This window comes from Haliotis rufescens, unplaced genomic scaffold (genome assembly GCF_023055435.1).
Source record: "Haliotis rufescens isolate VD_foot unplaced genomic scaffold, xgHalRufe1.0.p SCAF_2, whole genome shotgun sequence".
Classification (NCBI taxonomy): domain Eukaryota; kingdom Metazoa; phylum Mollusca; class Gastropoda; order Lepetellida; family Haliotidae; genus Haliotis; species Haliotis rufescens.
In genome coordinates this window covers 26,199,823-26,218,504 of record NW_025963890.1, presented here as the reverse complement: position 1 = coordinate 26,218,504, position 18,682 = coordinate 26,199,823, and the positions used below count along the sequence as shown (strand labels likewise).

General features: G+C 41.6%; 1 protein-coding gene across 2 annotated transcripts in view; it reads right to left on the bottom strand.

The window, feature by feature from the left end:
- Window positions 1-18,682, bottom strand: part of LOC124120534 (ubiquitin carboxyl-terminal hydrolase 24-like) — a 229,118-nt gene that overhangs the window by 102,662 nt on the left and 107,774 nt on the right. For both annotated transcript variants that reach the window (XM_048399798.1, XM_046483373.2), the window contains exons 33-41: window positions 15,313-15,468; window positions 14,010-14,247; window positions 13,655-13,716; window positions 12,448-12,633; window positions 11,577-11,691; window positions 5,654-5,798; window positions 5,386-5,546; window positions 5,037-5,217; window positions 2,822-3,043 (exon numbers count right to left, since the gene is read on the bottom strand). In XM_048399798.1, the coding sequence (XP_048255755.1) occupies window positions 2,822-3,043; window positions 5,037-5,217; window positions 5,386-5,546; window positions 5,654-5,798; window positions 11,577-11,691; window positions 12,448-12,633; window positions 13,655-13,716; window positions 14,010-14,247; window positions 15,313-15,468 (1,466 nt within the window). The remainder of the gene's footprint in view (window positions 1-2,821; window positions 3,044-5,036; window positions 5,218-5,385; window positions 5,547-5,653; window positions 5,799-11,576; window positions 11,692-12,447; window positions 12,634-13,654; window positions 13,717-14,009; window positions 14,248-15,312; window positions 15,469-18,682) is intronic.

Below are 18,682 nucleotides of genomic sequence, written 5' to 3'. Positions count from 1 at the left end.
AAGAGAAATATCCTGGGGTAAAAAGCCGGTTTTATTTCTGGTAGGGCTAACTCCCGTACCGCCCTCTTCTCCACCAACCTGCCGAATCGGCCAGGATGGTAAGATCAGTTTCCGAATAGAAACCTTCTAACGGGGCAACGGTGAGCGGCGGATCCGCTTTGAGATCTAGCCGATAGCCATTACAGATCGTGTTGACCACCAACAAGCTGTCGAACACTTGTTCCCAGTTCTCCCAGTAAGTCTGGAGTCTGGCTCCCACCGGGGAAGGAGAGGGGGGCCTGACAGGCTGCGGCAGGCGCAACTGTCCAGGGCCGAGTGACTCGGGTTCGCCTACGGGCCAACTGAAGTTGACACTGCCAGCATACGAACCCCTCCAGTGAGAGTCACCTGGAGGAGCCCTTGCCGTCCCTAGATGGCTTGGACGTCCCCCAGTTCCCCTGCTTCCGGCGAAAGGGCTGCTGATTGCCCTTACCGGAGCCCTCAGGGCGGGGCTTCTTCCCGGGAGAAGAAGGACCCGACCCCTTAGACTTGCCAGCCGCAGCATCCTTGGGGGCACTCCGCTTAGTGGCAGCACCCAGGCGTCTATGCAGCGACCCAACAAGACCGAGTATGTGCCGAGAGGCTTCGGCAGACGAAGAAGCCTGTTGTTCTTTCAGAACACCAGGGATCTTGTTAAAAAGGGTCCGCGCAGACCATGGCTGCAAAAGGAGCACTTCCTGGTTGGCAGCGTCCAACCCTGAGGCGGCAAGATACGCTTGGCGCCTCAGAAAATGGCACGTTCCGGAAAGAAAGGCCCGAAGCCCCAGCAACATACTCAAGGGAAGCATTTAAACCGAGCAAGCAGTTGTAAATGCGCTGGTCTCGGTCCGTGGGAGAACCTTCGACCAGACTGGCCGCTGCAGCCAAGTATGTGTCTCCATGAGACATGGCAAGCATGGAGCGCCGAGCGAGGGTGTCCAGCTGCTGCAAGGTAGCCTGCGTTACAGGAGCAGCCGGTGGGGCAGGGACATCCAACCGCTCAACATGGGCCTCCGCGGTAGGACCAGCCTCGGGAAAGGCAAGGTCATGAACCGGGAATGAACCCTTTCTCCATGACGGGGGAGGCAACGGGAGACCCCGACCGGAGGCCACCGCGAAGGCTTTCTCCAAGGAAGGCTTGATCCCGCGCAGCAAAGTTGATGCGGGGAAAGCCTTGTCGGAAGACTCCTCGAATACCTCGGCGGAACCCACAGAGCCGTGGATTCCCCGCGGTACCAGCAGGGGCCTAGGCATGTCCTCAAAGAGGGCATATACCATAGCCACACGGTCCTTAACCGATAGCGGGAGCAACAGTTCGGGGGACGGACTGGTGACCACGGAAGCCGCCGCCGTACCGGTGGACCCCGCGGCCACCGAAGAGGCCGGGGACGGAACAGCCAGTGGCCTATCCTGAGATCAGGCCGCCAGCTTGGAGTCCACAAGTCGAGAAAGTAACGCTGTGACGGAATCCCCGGACAGCCCAAGGGCCGCCAAGACATCCGCCACAGCCGTGGAGGTGGTACCCGCAAGAGGACCCCGACCGGACGAGCCGGCCACCACAGGGTTGGAAACAGACTTCACGTACAGCCTGTAGCGCTCAGAAAATAGGTGATATAAACCCCCAAGACATACTATAACAGGGGACCGTAAGACGCAACGGGCATACGAGACACCCCACAAGTATATAGAAAAAAGGGCGGGAAAAATTTTCCTTTTGGCAGGAATTTTTTTTCCCAAGTTTCCATAGTTACAGCAAACGCCCCGAAATACACAGTTTATATGAGTCAATAAACAGTAATAAATATCACCAAAGGTTGGAGAAACAGGAATGCTTCAGAGCAGTCAAGTGTACACGTCTTGCTGGAGCAAGCGATGAGACAAGAGTGAAGGGTGTCACATGGCAGCTGAGATGGCTACGCACGTGCTGCATGAGGTAATTGAGATCTCTGTGGTAGATTTCGCTATAAGAGCAGTTGTGGGAGACAACAGCCTCAGTATAAAAAGTGGTAACGTATTACTTAATGTAATATTTATCAATCTTGTCATTTTTGCCTGTTTTGATACATACATCCGTTTTTGGTTAAACTATTGTAGATAAACCATGTTTTACGTTGACGAATTTAATCATAAGCATTGACTGTGTATTTTGTTTGGTTCATTGAGTTATGAATTGAAAAACCGATATGCAAACTTTTATAAGAATCCTCTACGCGGATTCATACAGTTTGCACATCGGTTTTTCGATTATCAAAGTCAATCCTTAAATGGATCACTAAAATTCAAGGCCTAATGGACATCTTAAATTTTCCAGGATTTATTTTCAAAACCAACAAACAAACAAAAATTAAGTCTGTCATAACTTCTTTGGCACACAAATCTATCACTGTGATAAATCAGTCTTAAACATTCTTGGTACATATTTTTGTGTTTTTTTAACACTTTTGTCATGAAGTAGATGCCATTTTGTAAAAAATCAAGGCTTCTCCAGGTACTTTGGTGATTTTGAAGGCTTTTCAAGGCTGACACTAAAATTCAAGGCTTTTCAAGAGGGACCTTCAAAGTCAAGGCCTTTTCAAGCCATAGTTCAAGTCAGCCATCTTCAGGTTACAACCACAGTTACAACCACAGTTACAACACAGTTTTGAAGGCCAAATATAATATACCATATGAGAATGTTCATGTGAACTAAAGCTTCCTTGTTACAAAGATATGTACAATAAAATAACTGTACAGAGTTGTCTCGTGCATGGCTTTTGCATCTTATATTACACACAATAACAGTTCACTTCTTCTGGCTACTCACCTTTTCTCCACATTTTTCGCAGTAGTATGCATTGTCACCTTCCAGAAGCTCTCCTTTTACAAACTGATCCAGCGAGTCTTGTAATGTAGCATTTTTCACAGTCAAGTTTAGTGCAATGAAAGCTTCTTCTCTTTCATATCGATGTGGACAGTCTTTACAAATCTTCTGATCAGAAAATATGCCCTGGAACTTTTTCTTGAATATCTCATCTTTACCAGTTTTCTGGAAAAAAGAAAGAAGTAGATTTTACTGAATGTACAGTGCATAAGGACAAGTCAATTATAATGTTCACGTACATTTGCTTACAGAAAGATGCTCCGGCAAAGTCCAAATCAGTAAACCATCCTTGCTGGAGAGCATATTATACATGATTTGTGACAACAACAAGTCCTGACACTGAATCCTACAATTTCTCTTGTAGTTCTGAATGCTCTGAATGTAGAGTACTAACTTCCCGCTAAGAGGACAGTTCTGAATGCTCTGAATGTAGAGTGCTAACTTCCCACTGAGTGGACTGTTCTGAATGCTCTGAATGTAGAGTGCTAACTTCCTACTGAGTGGACAGTTCTGAATGCCCTGAATGTAGAGTTCTAACTTCCCACTGAGAGGACAGTTCTGAATGCCCTGAATGTAGAGTGCTCACTTCCCACTGAGAAGACAGTTCTGTATGCTCTGAATGTAGAGTGCTAACTTCCCACTGAGAGGACAGTTCTGTATGCTCTGAATGTAGAGTGCTAACCTCCTACTGAGAAAACAGTTCTGAATGCTCTGAATGTAGAGTGCTAACTTCCCACTGAGTGGACAGTTCTGAATGCTCTGAATGTAGAGTGCTAACTTCTCACTGAGAGGACAGTTCTGAATGCCCTGAATGTAGAGTTCTAACTTCCCACTGAGTGGACAGTTCTGAATGCCCTGAATGTAGAGTGCTAACTTCCCACTGAGAGGACAGTTCTGTATGCTCTGAATGTAGAGTGCTAACCTCCTACTGAGAAAACAGTTCTGAATGCTCTGAATGAAGAGTGCTAACTTCCCACTGAGTGGACAGTTCTGAATGCTCTGAATGTAGAGTGCTAACTTCCCACTGAGAGGACAGTTCTGAATGCCCTGAATGTAGAGTGCTAACTTTCCACTGAGAGGACAGTTCTGAATGCTCTGAATGTAGAGTGCTAACTTCCCACTGAGAGGACAGTTCTGAATGCCCTGAATGTAGAGTGCTAACTTCCCACTGAGTGGACTGTTCTGAATGCTCTGAATGTAGAGTGCTAACTTCCCACTGAGAAGACAGTTCCGAATGCTCTGAATGTAGAGTGCTAACTTCCCATAGAGTGGACAGTTCTGAATGCCCTGAATGTAGAGTGCTAACTTCCCACTGAGAAGACAGTTCTGTATGCTCTGAATGTAGAGTGCTAACTTCCCACTGAGTGGACTGTTCTGAATGCTCTGAATGTAGAGTGCTAACTTCCCACTGAGAAGACAGTTCCGAATGCTCTGAATGTAGAGTGCTAACTTCCCATAGAGTGGACAGTTCTGAATGCCCTGAATGTAGAGTGCTAACTTCCCACTGAGAAGACAGTTCTGTATGCTCTGAATGTAGAGTGCTAACTTCCCACTGAGAGGACAGTTCTGTATGCTCTGAATGTAGAGTTCTAACTTCCCACTGAGAAGACAGTTCCGAATGCTCTGAATGTAGAGTGCTAACTTCCCACTGAGAGGACAGTTCCGAATGCTCTGAATGTAGAGTGCTAACTTCCTACTGAGGAGATAGTTCTGAAAGCTCTGAATGTAAAATCAGACTTACATCTCATGGCAAAATCTGGTGCCTTCATCATAGGAACAATCAAGTGTGCAAAGTTTCAGCTTCACTGAACAAGTGATAAGCATATCCTGACAAGTTCCCCATTCCTGGTAAGACTGGAGGAAAGCTGGACTGTTCACGACAAAGGCAGAAGACAAACTTCCAAATTCACACGGAAAATAGCACCAAATTACCTACCAGGTTATCAAAATTAGCTGAATGTTATATGTGGTGTGGCCATATAATGTGAGATGTTTGAGGTGAGGGAAGGTTGAGGTTGACAGTTATAAAGGACAGATCAATAGACAAACAATGGACAATGGGCCATCCCAGCAGCTGAATGGATTTTTGGTACAGACGTGCCAAAAAACTTTTTGCTTTAAAGGAAACATTGGAAATATGTAGCTAACAGTCTCTTACTTTCATATGTTCATCAACCTGGTCAATAATGGCCTGGAAGAAATCAAAGGCATCCTGTTGTTCTCGTACATTGATAGTCTGACCCCAGAGTTTGAACACACTCCAGAACTTCTCAGGTTCATGATACTGCAGGCGGCTTTCCATCATGTGGCCAAATATCTGCTGCATCTGGTAGAAAACACTGAAACCAACACAAAGCTTAACATGATCACAATGATAACTATGTCTCTCCAATCAATTGAAAAACTGAAAAATGTTCACAGGGGATTAAAAAAGCATACATCAGCATGTTGTGAAATTTCCCCCGACATTAGTGTTTCTGCTGTAACGTCATGATAAGATCACACACCTTTCATCATCTGGATTCTCTTCGTCCACGCCTAGCACCGCTTCAGGCACCCCTGGAATCATGTACAGCTGCTGAAGCACTGAGTTCATGTAGCATGTGGCTCCTGCATTCTTCAGCCCCACATAGCCACACACTGCCCTCCCATCTACTGGTGGCATGTACTGCAAATAACATTAAATAAACACATTGCAATTGATTCCATGGCATCTGCTTGCATGGCATTTATTTTGGTAGATTAATATGCTGGAGTATTATGGCAAGAACATACCTCCCATTCGTTAGCACAATCCAGGTTAGGCTGATGGTGCATCTGTAACAGCTGTCTACACACATTCTTCAGATTGGAAGGGCTCTGATAGGCGAGCTCTGTCAGCAGTTCATAAGCAGCAACACGGGAATCAGAGCTGGAACATCTTCATAATACAGAAGAATCAGCATTTAATCAACTTGACATCTTTCTATCAATTAACAAACACTTCAACAATGTTCCTACCCAAATTTAGAACAGGACTGACAACAGATGCTCTATAAGTTCATAATAAACCAGTACAAATGCCAGTCATGGGTGACAAATAATAAAGATAATTATGCACTTTATTATTTTAGCGTCTTCCAATTTTGACCTTGTAATTAAGTCAACAGGGTTATTCAAAATAATCACATAATAGCTATCATTGTTACCTTCAAACATCAACCTAGACGCAGTAACTGAGGAGGTGGGTGGAATTACTCCTGATGTAATAGAGGTAGTATTCTCAGAATTATTCACAATGATAACTTTTATATAATTCCACAAAAATCGTACCTATTACATCACTGCCAGATAAAAAAAGTTTCAGATACAATTTTTCCCGATCCTTGCACCAAAATCCTTCAAAGTTATATCATTGGGTAAGTTTTAACCGAATCACCGGTAGATTCCAAGAAAACGTGCGTACAGCTGATTGCTGTTTCCAGCTGAGTTTATGAGAAAATACACAAGGTAATCTTAATACCTGGATGTAAAACAACGCCTTGCAGAACAAAAATATAATTTAAACAGTAAATCATCATGTCTGGTGGGGGGCACGGGTGGCCCAGTCGTCTAAGGCGCCGCAATTCGCTGTGCAGAGTTGCGTCCCTTGGGCACGCCAGAAACCTATGATTGTGGGTTCGAATCCCGGTTCGCCCCGATTATGTTTCTAGGTTTGTCAGCACCATACCCGTGCTCGTGGGTTTCAGCGAAGTGGTAAACGTCTGAGACCTGAATCACTTCGGGCTTTCCTCCCACATTAAGCTGACACGCCGTGATATAACTGTAATAGTGTTAAAAGCGGCGTTAAACCCAACTCACTCACTCACTCATGTCTGGTGATTTTTTATCTCAAATTTCAAATTTGTCCTGACCAAGTTTCTTCAATTACAAGAATTTGCTGAAGGGGTACAGTGTAATTTGTTTCTGTGCATAATATTCTAAACTTCTTTTTTTTCAAAAAAACTGAATCCACAAGAGGGGTTGGGCATTAAACTTGGGTGCACACTATACTCAAGAAAATATGGTAATGTCTTTGTGTTGGGGGAAAAAAATATCAAAACTCATTATGGCTTGTATAATGCACACCCCCTTCTACACAGTGTCTTTTGGGGGAAAAGTGTGCACTGTACTCAAGAAAATACAGGATCAATGGAATGTTTAGTGAGCAGTTACAGCAGTGCACCAAAACAGAAAACAAGGTCATACTCCTCAGTCGCCTAGTCACAGTACCTATGCCAGTTCCAACAAGCAAACATACATGTTGGACACAGTGATAGATTTCCCAAAAAAAACAATATACAGTTGACTAAACCACTGCATTGAGAACCCATGCCGAGTCATGAAGTTCAGCCTGAGGAGCAAGACAACTAGGAAGGACAACACAATGAATCCCTGGGATACAAAGAGTTGTGGATTTTCTTTGTGAGCATCTGTAAATGTGTGTTCTGAGAGCCAGGCAAGGTAGGGTAAGAAATACCATCATTAATACCTTTTGATATGATATGGACAGGGATTGACCCATCAACCTTCTGTCCTTCGAGCAGAGGGTGTTTGAGGAAAGACTGCTGGAGGCATCACCTTAGCCAGTCTTCAGGACTAGGTGGTGTTAATAAGGGCAGACAATACTAACAAGGATACAAGTGATTGGGCCAGACAGTAAATTGGGGTTCAAACCTTCTGTGAACAGTACTTTAGTTATCATGAGTGGAAATCCTAACGTTACTCAGTTCTGCTACATATATGTTGCTGACAAAGGACAGAACAATCAGCAGATCCTTGTATCTTGGGGCTGCAGCTCTGCATAGCTCACTGTAGCACTGCAGACAACTGGGTGCCCTTGTTACACAGTGGGGATTGTAAAACATAAGAATAGAAGAGAATAAGAAAAGTTACGATATTTGTTTCCATGTACACAACAAAGGAAATGACCTGGGGTGTCAACATTGTATCACACGGGGAAATACTGACAATAAGAAATAACCTGTGAAGTGACAAGAAATAGGTGAAAATAAAACACTGAACAACAAAACAATGTAGTCCTTATGAAGCCTGCACAAACTCAAGTACATATTCACATTTATAAATATGTTCTCTGATTTTTAATGGCAATATTATTCTCAGAAAAAATTAGTAAAGTCTAAATATTGTTTACATTTGTATCCTTATCCTGCATTACTCCTTAATCCATTTACTGCTGTTGTTTGACAGAAAGACAAAGCTGTGAGAGTTGTTCCAACCAGTGGTCCAGCAATACCCTCACACAGCTGCCACGTGACCCAGAAGTGGTGACGTCACATAAGAGCACATTACTGCTTAGAACGTAACATCTGAAGACTTCGTGGGGAGGGAGCACTGTGATTGGAGGGCATTTAGACAAAGTAATGCAGGATAAGTATACAAATGTAAAAGATATTTAGATTTTATTCAATGTTTTAACTTATCCTGCATTACTCCTTAATGCAACTTTATCAGACGGTATGGAGGGGGGCATACCTTCTGATGTGATCCTCAAGAGACCCTCGCCAAATGTCTAAGTAACCATCAAAGCATCCTTTGCGGTCACCAGAACCATGTGACCATTCTTGTCAGAAAGAAACAAGAGTGTGAGGTATGCAGGATGTCCAGGTAACAGTACAGAAATTGAAAAAAGTGTGAGCTAAGGTCTAGAACTGAACTACCGAGCTAATGCTACTCGCAGGTAAACCTTCTAGTCTGGGGTGACAAGCACCAGGGAGGTTGAAAGGTCAGCTCTGGGCATCAGGAAGAGTAAATGGTGCTTGGGGTTGGTGACTTGCTGGCCGGTTGTGGCTCATGAGGACTGTGACAGAACGCCAGATGCAACCTTCCATGATGGATCGGACGGAGCAGTGGACGTTATATATAGTAGATAAGGCTGAATATATAATTCTTTGGGCTGAAAGATCATACTGTATGAAGTAAGGTGATCATTTCCATCCCCTTGGCATCTTATAAGAGCTCCCGTTCTTATATCGAGGTGAAGCTGAAGGGCAGTGTCTCGTTACTCCACATGTAGGCATCGGAGGTCTACTAAGTTGATGTAAGTGACAGGTTATCGAGGGGTTGCAGCATTAAGTACAATTAAGCATGCAAACCAATCTGTACAAAATACACTGCACGCCTAGCATTAGGTCAGTTGACCTGATTCCGGTTGGAGATGATTACCAGCAGAGTGTTCTTGACAGATGACATTACCCGAGAATCCCGCTTTTAGTCTGAGATGAGGTTCAAGCTCCCCTGAGAACTGTGTGGTAGACAGACAAGTGGTGTTTCAGAGTTCTGTGAAGAACATGCGACATGGCTGGGGTAGGTGCAAAATGATCAATATGATATCTGTGACGCCTTGTATTGTCCTCAACAATGATCCCCAGAGGTGGGTACCGGTAGCCTATGACAAATCTGTCACATGCCTGATCGATTTTGAATGATGAAAACCTACAAGTTCTGGTACATGATGTCTACCAGAAGCCATGTGAACCAAGGTCAAATAGAGTACTTTCACCCTCTCCGTGGAATATTTTCACCCAAAGTTGATCGTACACCAATGAGACCAGAAAAAAGGGCTTGGACCTCCCAAAAGTATGTCTGAGATCTGGATGGTTGTTGGTTCAGATGACTCCGTCATTCGGTGGAGATCCTCATCCCAGATGTGTCCTGTCCGCCACCTCCAAAGCATGGATGGGAAAAGTGTTCTTCTTAAACCGAGGAATAAACCGGCGATAAAGATAATATTGTAAAATCTTCGTCCAATGCTGAGACCAGATCCTTCAGCATCGGATCCAGCAGAATGTAGGTGGGATTGGACCAAACAGTGTATCTTTATCCACACAAGGGCCGGGAGATGGAGTAACGGCAGCCTAACATGACTGACTCATGAGCCAATCAGTCTTTGTTTCAGTCCTTCAATGCTGAGTGCCAGACAGGGTAACAAGAAGTACCATCTGTTAACATCTTGGTATGATGCAGCCGGTGATAAAACCCCGGACCTTCCGCTCTCTGGGCAGATGCTTTACCACTAGACCACAGAATAGGGCTCTTCATCCAGACTTGTTTAGGGCTTAGGTCAGTGTCCTTCTCAGGGAAAGAATCATCGTACTTTGGCACAAAAGAGCCTTCAGATGAAAGCAAGTGGAATCCGTATATCTGCACACATTATGAGGGGTGGTACAGGTTAACGCATGTATATATATTAGGAGTCGAATGCCCAGGGGGCATCATGGTTGCCATACACAGGATCCCTGGGAGGTGCTGAGGTGCTGAGGTGCTGTTGTCGCAGGTGGCTGGTGCTGCTGTTGTCGCCATGGTCATTGGTTGAATGAGAAAATTTCACGCAAGAAAGTGCAAAAAAAAACACTTAAATGCCCACAAAGAATATAGGCTATATACATGCAACAATTACCAAGCAATAAACAAGAATTCAAGACACAGGCCACGAGAACATGACCATGTGGAGAATTCAAAATGGCTAATTGTAACAACAGGATATTACAAAGACTAAGAGCCACTATCGAGCGCCAAAATTAACGCAACTAAAAGGTGAGACATGAAGTCACAAACATAAGCAATACACAATCACAAGTATAAAGTAGAGATAGAAATAACAAGCAAAGGATGCTATTCGATTCGGGAAGCTTTATTCTCAAACATATCTAGTCCGTTTGAGTGAGAAGCAGTAATGTGCTCATACACAGACGTCTCCACTTCCTTGGTCACGTGGCAGCTGTGTGAGGTTATTTGCCACACAACTAGTTGGAACAACTTCTTTCGCAGCTTGACCTCTCAACAGAAATTAATGCATTAAGGAGTTGTGCAAAATTAGTTTAAAAATTGTGTGTTTGTTTCAATGTCCTCTAAGTAATCATCAAATGTTTTCAAGTGCACAGAATCATTGTTGTTTTTAGATTTTCAACAACATCATAATACATATTGTTATATGGCAGTGTATTTTATTGTTGAACAATGATTGTAATTGTGTTACATTGTTTCTGTTGAGATTTGGTAGATGTTCACTGCATTGTATTTGGACAATGATTAGTCGCTTGAGTGCTGTGGTTACTTCCGGAAACAGCAAGACTCGACCAGCATTGTATTGAGCCTTACAGCACTGTGTAGAAAGTTCTGGAAGCAAGTTACACAGTTTTTGGGGGACAAGAGCATGCCTCTCGCATCTCTCATGATTTCATTACATCTGGACCAGCTTTCGTGTGAGGATCACTCATCATCCCTGATTCCCTTCCTAGGCCCGTCTCGGAAGCATGACCGCTGTCGTCGATGGGTGAATATATATTATTATCACTGACTTTTTCTATCGCCACTGTATTTTTGTATTTAATACTGACCACTGCCATTATATTATATACTGTCACTGAATATTGTACCACCATACAATTGTGTAATGCCATTGTAATTGCTGTTCAGTAATTTGTATTGATCTGTAAACCTACTTCATTTTGTGATACATTTGTTGATTATATACCACTTGTTGGTTGTTTGTTGGTCTCACATGAAGTTCTTTTACATACAGATTTCTAGGTTAAGATATTGTTTCAATTTTGGAATCGACACATAACAGTATAAAAGCTAATTTCCAAAGAAACTTTTAAAAACATTGTGTTTGTAGCCACACAAGAGGTATTGCAAGTGATATGTTGGAACTTACTTTGGGTTGAATTCTGCCAGAGACATCTCTGTGTTGGACTGGTTTAGACTGTCCATCATGAGCTTAGACGCAGGGAAGAGGAAGTCATGAAGGAGTTCTCCCACAAGTGTGTTTCCTGGAACACAGCAATCGCCATGAAACCACTTCCTTTCAGTCTGGTAAACATGGACCGCCACAATTCTAACTTCTGCTTTTCATCTCAGTACCTTGTAACCTATTTCCATAAGTCTCAATAGCTTTATATTTTTATGTTATAATGCTGGCAGCAATAATGTAAGTTTTTTACACAACTACTGGAGCAAGGCTTGTACTGAAGGGAAAAAAACAGTTTCAAATACACTTGAAAAGTTTATGCAAAGACATACAAAAGAAGCAGCCACTTCACAGACATTTTACCAAGGCCCCAGAAATCATTCTTTCTAACCTCTAGTGTAAGACCATTACCTTCAGTTTGGGGGAATACATGCCTACCACAACCTGCTACCAGAGGAAAGTACTTTGCCTCCAGCTCACATACTGAGAAACCTAAAGGCATTTCTGATCAGATGCTACTACTTGTAGTCTGAGATAACTCATCACCTACACTCTGAAAGAATGCCGCTCAATAGTTATATGATTTTAGTGAGCTCCTGGAATATATATTCCGATGGTGTTCAATATTATGCCTGTCATGCTATGAATGTAAACAGAAGTTCTATGGACTTTCTTATTAAGATTGTGTTTTCATGATAACAATAACTGCAGGTACTTGCAAAATCCACCAACCCATGACCATCAAGCAAGCTCACCATTACTCCAGTTCAATATTGGTTTCTTCAAGCAATGCATTTTATTGGTATTGGTATGAAAAGCTCTCAAATTATAAATTCACCTATATCCTTCTTCTGCACTCCCTCACAGGTGAGTAGTGTCTTGATCAGCTTCAGGTGTCCCCCCAGTAGTGTATTGTCTGTCTGGTTCAGTTCAGGATTTTTGGACGGAACAAAATTACTCAGCCATGCAATTTCATCCTCAAGCATAGATCCAACATCCACATGGAGACGATTTTGATCACTCACTAGAAGAGGAGAAAACAGTTCAATCAGTACCCTGCCAACATCTCCCTATCTCATTTCCCTGCTGATATCCCAAACTAGCACATGTAAGCCCCATCTCATTGCCCTGCTGATATCCCAAACTAGAATATGTAAGCCCCATCTCATTGCCCTGCTGATATCCCAAACTAGAATATGTAAGCCCCATCTCATTGCCCTGCTGATATCCCAAACTAAAATATGTAAGCCCCATCTCATTGCCCTGCTGATATCCCAAACTAGCACATGTAAGCCCCATCTCATTGCCCTGCTGATATCTCAAACTAGAATATGTAAGCCCCATCTCATTGCCCTGCTGATATCTCAAACTAGAATATGTAAGCCCCATCTCATTGCCCTGCTGATATCCCAAACTAGCACATGTAAGCCCCATCTCATTGCCCTGCTGATATCCCAAACTAGAATATGTAAGCCCCATCTCATTGCCCTGCTGATATCCCAAACTAGAATATGTAAGCCCCATCTCATTGCCCTGCTGATATCCCAAACTAGCACATGTAAGCCCCATCTCATTGCCCTGCTGATATCTCAAACTAGAATATGTAAGCCCCATCTCATTGCCCTGCTGATATCTCAAACTAGAATATGTAAGCCCCATCTCATTGCCCTGCTGATATAACAAACTAGAATATTTAAGCCCCATCTCATTGCCCTGCTGATATCCCAAACTAGCACATGTAAGCCCCATGTCATTGCCCTGCTGATATCTCAAACTAGAATATGTAAGCCCCATCTCATTGCCCTTCTGATATCCCAAACTAGAATATGTAAGCCCCATCTCATTGCCCTGCTGATATCCCAAACTAGCACATGTAAGCCCCATCTCATTGCCCTGCTGATATCCCAAACTAGAATATGTAAGCCCCATCTCATTGCCCTGCTGATATCCCAAACTAGAATATGTAAGCCCCATCTCATTGCCCTGCTGATATCCCAAAGTAGCACATGAAAGCCCCATCTCACTGGTTTGTTTGGCTGACTCACCAGAAAGACCCTCCAGCAGTCGACACCTGAGATCAAAGTACTGTGAGCACTGGTTCAATAATCTGAAAGAGAGTAATAGAGCCATCCATCTGGAATTATAGTGGATATTGTTTTACACATAAGAGATCAGTACTTCAAAACATCCAATATTGTAGTAGTGTGATTCTCAACTAGAAAAGTGTTTACATTACATGAGCAGAAAAACAGAAGCAGCCTGAGACTTTAAAAATATCTGCTAAAAAAGACATGACTGACCAATGTAAATACTATTTCCCAGAGATACAAAGGAGGTCTATGATGCAAAAAACTAACAACATAAAAAAACAAAAACAGCATGTGTATAAAACTGTCCTACTTCTGACTGGATCCCCTGGTATTGGAGGAGGTCACCCAGAAGGGGAGGTAAGCTCGCAAGAGAAGCTGCAGCATGAACTGATGTGGGGGCTGGAGGGTGGAGTCTGGTGGCAGAGGCATCTCCACCTGACTGGTGAGGTAGAACTGTTCCAGTGCTGCATTACGGATATCATTCTGCGAACATCCTACTAGGAGGTCAATGACAAAGTCACTGACACATGAAAGGGAATAGAAAGAGGCTGAAAAACAAATTGAACAATATAATAACATGTGCTCCAAGTTTCAAATCTGTGAAGAGACCACTATACAAAAAAGGCTTGACAGTAATAAGATACCATGCCACAGACTAACAAGGATACCTCATTCAGGCACATTTTACTGACCAATCCTGGTTATATCCCCTTATCAACAGCCATCTTCTAACAAGTTACTGTAAATCATTATATATGTGCAAAAAACATGAGTGTCTCTTGCTCACATTAATAAAGTGATGCATTTTTATTGGGACATATTGGACATGGGTGGAAACAATGACATATATAACTAAGTTCCCAATAAGCAACATAACTAAGCGCTAGATTTAGACAGTGCTGGTCAGTTTGTTTACACAATCTGATCAAGCTGTTATGACAGTCGCCAACCGTGTATGACAGCGTCTTTGTTCATGGTAACTGGGTCAAATAATCTTACAAACTGCTGAAAATGTCCAGTACCAGCAGCTGAGGTGAATACATAAAACAGTCATTAATGTTCAAAGGATTGCACTAACTTCAGTAACAACACTTGGAAGATCTATCTCTTATTTGAAGATGCCATATTGTGAACTTCGCGCTTTTGATTTCTTTTTCAATCACCAGTCAAGCAGTTGAAGTTAATTTTTTGAAGACATCAAATAATATTATCGAATCGAACTGCTATCACCCGTACTATATCATGGAATTGCAAGTCTACAGTCTTGGTGTCATCATTTGCTGATTAGTTATCGAAGTTCAAAAGTAGGGCTACTTACATTAATTTCATGACGCACAAGGCCACGCGTAGTCACTTGTATGAATTTGGAGACGCATTAATTTCATGACTTACGGTATACTATGGCAGTGACAGGTGGTGATCATGTCACAAAAACTGTACCCAAGAATATGGTCATCAGCTCAAATCTCGGATCTGATTTGGATATAATATTTCAACATGAGATCAACATGAGATCAACATGATCCAAACCAGATGAAACTGAACCTGTCTCAGTGTGTGAATGCATTCTTCCATGGACTCCATGTTGTCTGTACTAACTCTATATCACCCACCTGTAAATTCAGGCCGTTTCTGAAGACATGTAACCAGAATCTCCAGAGCTTCTTTGGCAATGTTTGTATCTTTGGTTGGTATGTTGATGTGGTGAGAACACACGCCAGCATGTAGACTCTGACAGTCACTGTCACTGTTTGTACTGGCAGAACTACCTGAAATATACATACACACGAGCATTGTCACTGATTTGAAATTTTAGTTTTGATATACCGGTATCAACTCAAAAGAGTCACGATATATTGCAATATAGCAATTATAATAAAATTTGTTATTCATTATATGACATTTTCCATGTAGACCTGCAATAAATTAAATTAATACTAAATATGACTAGGGCTGATCCTTGAAATGCTTAACTTAATTTCTGCCTTTTCATTGTCCATCTTAACCATGGTTATCTTTTTGAATGTAAACATTTCAGTGGCCATGAAGTTCATGAACTGTTAATTAAGGATTGCTATAATAAATATGTGTCTGTATATCACAATAACATCCCTCATATACATATGTTCTTGGAGCATCCTAAGTTAGAGCCTACCATTAGAATGTAACACCATACGGTTTACTACCCACAGGTCACAATACCCTTGCAAAATTTTGATTTTGTGGCAAGGTACACAAGCAAAATAATGCCTTGTTACATCAGTCTAGCAACAGAGTTCCTGGGGTCATCGAGGGTGCATAAGCTCTTCTCAATGATCTTTCATCTCAACATGCTATGTCAATGCATAAGACCTGTAACCAGAGACCATATAATAGAGGGACGGCCCTCTAGCCTATGCGCGAAGTCATCAGTGCTACGGCTTGTACTGCGCAGCCTGTCCGGAAGCGAGCAGAAACGCGTTCACTGCAGTCATCGTTGTTGCGTTTTTTTCCCATGCAAAAGATATATTTCACAATACATAATTACACTCATGTATTTCTTAACATTGTTAACATTACAACTGAGATTTGTTGGTGCCCTAAAGCATGTCGTTGTCACTGTATTTGATGACTGTGATCACGCTTTGTCTTTGTCCGAGAGAACAAAATGGCGCACATGTAAAATCGGCAAAAGTGCAGATTTTGATTTTCAATAACGGCCTCTAATTCGCAATGAAAGTCCTTGGTTACCTAGGTGTATAAAAAGGAGATATGTTAAAACATGGCTTAGTGCCATTAACAAATTTAGGGCGGATGCGAAATTTCAGATTTTGACTCCAGAAATGGGACTAAATCTGAATTTTCCCGAAATAATTACACCACAATTCTTAATTTTCGCATGCTTTCAGACGAATGTGTTCCTATTATCGGTCCTGAATTTAATGGTTTTACATTCATCACGATTTCCCCTTTGGCTTGGTACCAACGTTATTTAGGTACGATCGGTAGTTTTTTTGGTATGATTTTTTGGCGCAAAGCCATATTTTATGTCACATATTTTAAGTTAAATTACCATATAGCAGACGACATAAGATGCATTTTGTCTGTGATTATCATCCGCATATATCCTTTGAAACATTCTACAAAGTGACTTATATTGTATGATATTAGAATTGTTTTTGTAAAATGCGTATTTCTTTTACCATTGCTTTCGCCATTTCTTCGTAAGTTTAACTTTGTTTCAATTAGGCTTCTGTCACATATCGCGCATATTCTACATACTACAATACTGCATATTTGTTATCTTCTGTAGATTTTGTCTGTATAAATCATGACTACATTAAATCAATTATTTATTTTATGCCGTGTAAATATTGATTATGAGCAAAATGATATTGGCCTAAACCCAATCATAATAATATAAATATGATGAAGGTACTACTTACTTTGTGTATTTACACAACAATGAAAACATCATACAAAAATAAAAATCCGTTACATGAAATATTTGTATAATAAAATTATCATTTTTGTAAATGCCAAGAAAGAAGAAGGATTATATCGGCAGTCGTCGTGAGAGAAGTTCCAGACAACAAGGTCGAAGGGGTCATTCAGTAAAATATATAGATGGTCTATTGTCCTTTTCTGTGAAAAATACATTTACATATGTCAGAGTTTGTGATGTTTTGTTTTGTTTTAATAGTAATAGTTGCATGCTTCGTTCCTGGTTAGAGTTTAAAGTTTGTTTTTCATTGATCAGATATAGAAAACTATGATGAAAGAATTTTGAAAACAACAAACGTTACTACAGTTTACGATATACTAGTACATATCTGGTACCATACTCGTTGAAGCTATATTGTTATACCTGAAATACCTAATTATTTGTATGCTGAAATATCAATCTAATCGGGTAATATCGAATAACGATTGTAAAATTACAATCGTCCTCTTTGCTTTGGAATTTAACAGTAGCCTCCCTTTGAAAAAAAACTTACCTCGCTCCGGCAAACCCCATTATCACTGCTAGCCCCAAACTGGCATTAACCAATAACATTTGATTCTTTCGAAGCCCATTGTCGGACACATCGAAAATTCATTTAACAACGCTCGTAGTTTAATGTGTATTTCTAATTCATTGGAACTATTAGCATTATAAAATAGTAGCGAATTTACATGAAATAAAAACATTAATATGGCGTCATTTTTTTTCTGGCTAACAGTAAAGCATTTACACCAGACGGTGATCATGCATTTTTGCAAGTAAATCTAGTCTGGACTTATTATAAGATATGAAGTTAATCTGGAGATATATTTTGTGAAAATCGGGAATATGGTGATATGTTAAAGTGTCTTCCCTGCTTCTGGATGAGTTTTATTTACACTTCCTGAGTTCCTGTGCACTTTACCGGATCGTAGTTTTCTGTGGCGTTCGTAGTAGATTTGGTATATTTGTTTATTTATAATAGTTAACAATTGCAGCATAAAATGAGATATTTTAACTGATTTTTAAAACAAATAGAATACGTTATAAAATACTTTTGATATCGGAACGGCTTTTTCTTCACACGCCCTCGAAAACTTACGCTTGTGGACAGACGTCATATTTTCATTTCCTATCTTTTTCTTTGAGTGAAACTTTTTGGGAGGTATTACCAACGGCTTGGTAGCGGTAACATCACTGTCATTCTATTTAGACCAAGAGTCATCTGAAACCAACCCCTGGTCGAAGAGAGGGAATTCTTCAAGTGGCATATCTAGGTCCAAAACGAAATCGTCCAAGTGAATGAAGTCGTCCATGGCTGTGGCGAATGTAAATTGAAATAAATGTCCCGGAAGACACACATGTTCAGCAAATAATTTGCAGCCAACTGACATGTTCTAATGAGAGATATCATAAAAAAATCTTTGTAATCCGCTAATAGACGCCCTTTTATTGGATTGTCGCTGGTCGTAGTCGGAGAAATCTCGGCTAAGGGAATTAACTCTTACCCCGGATATTAT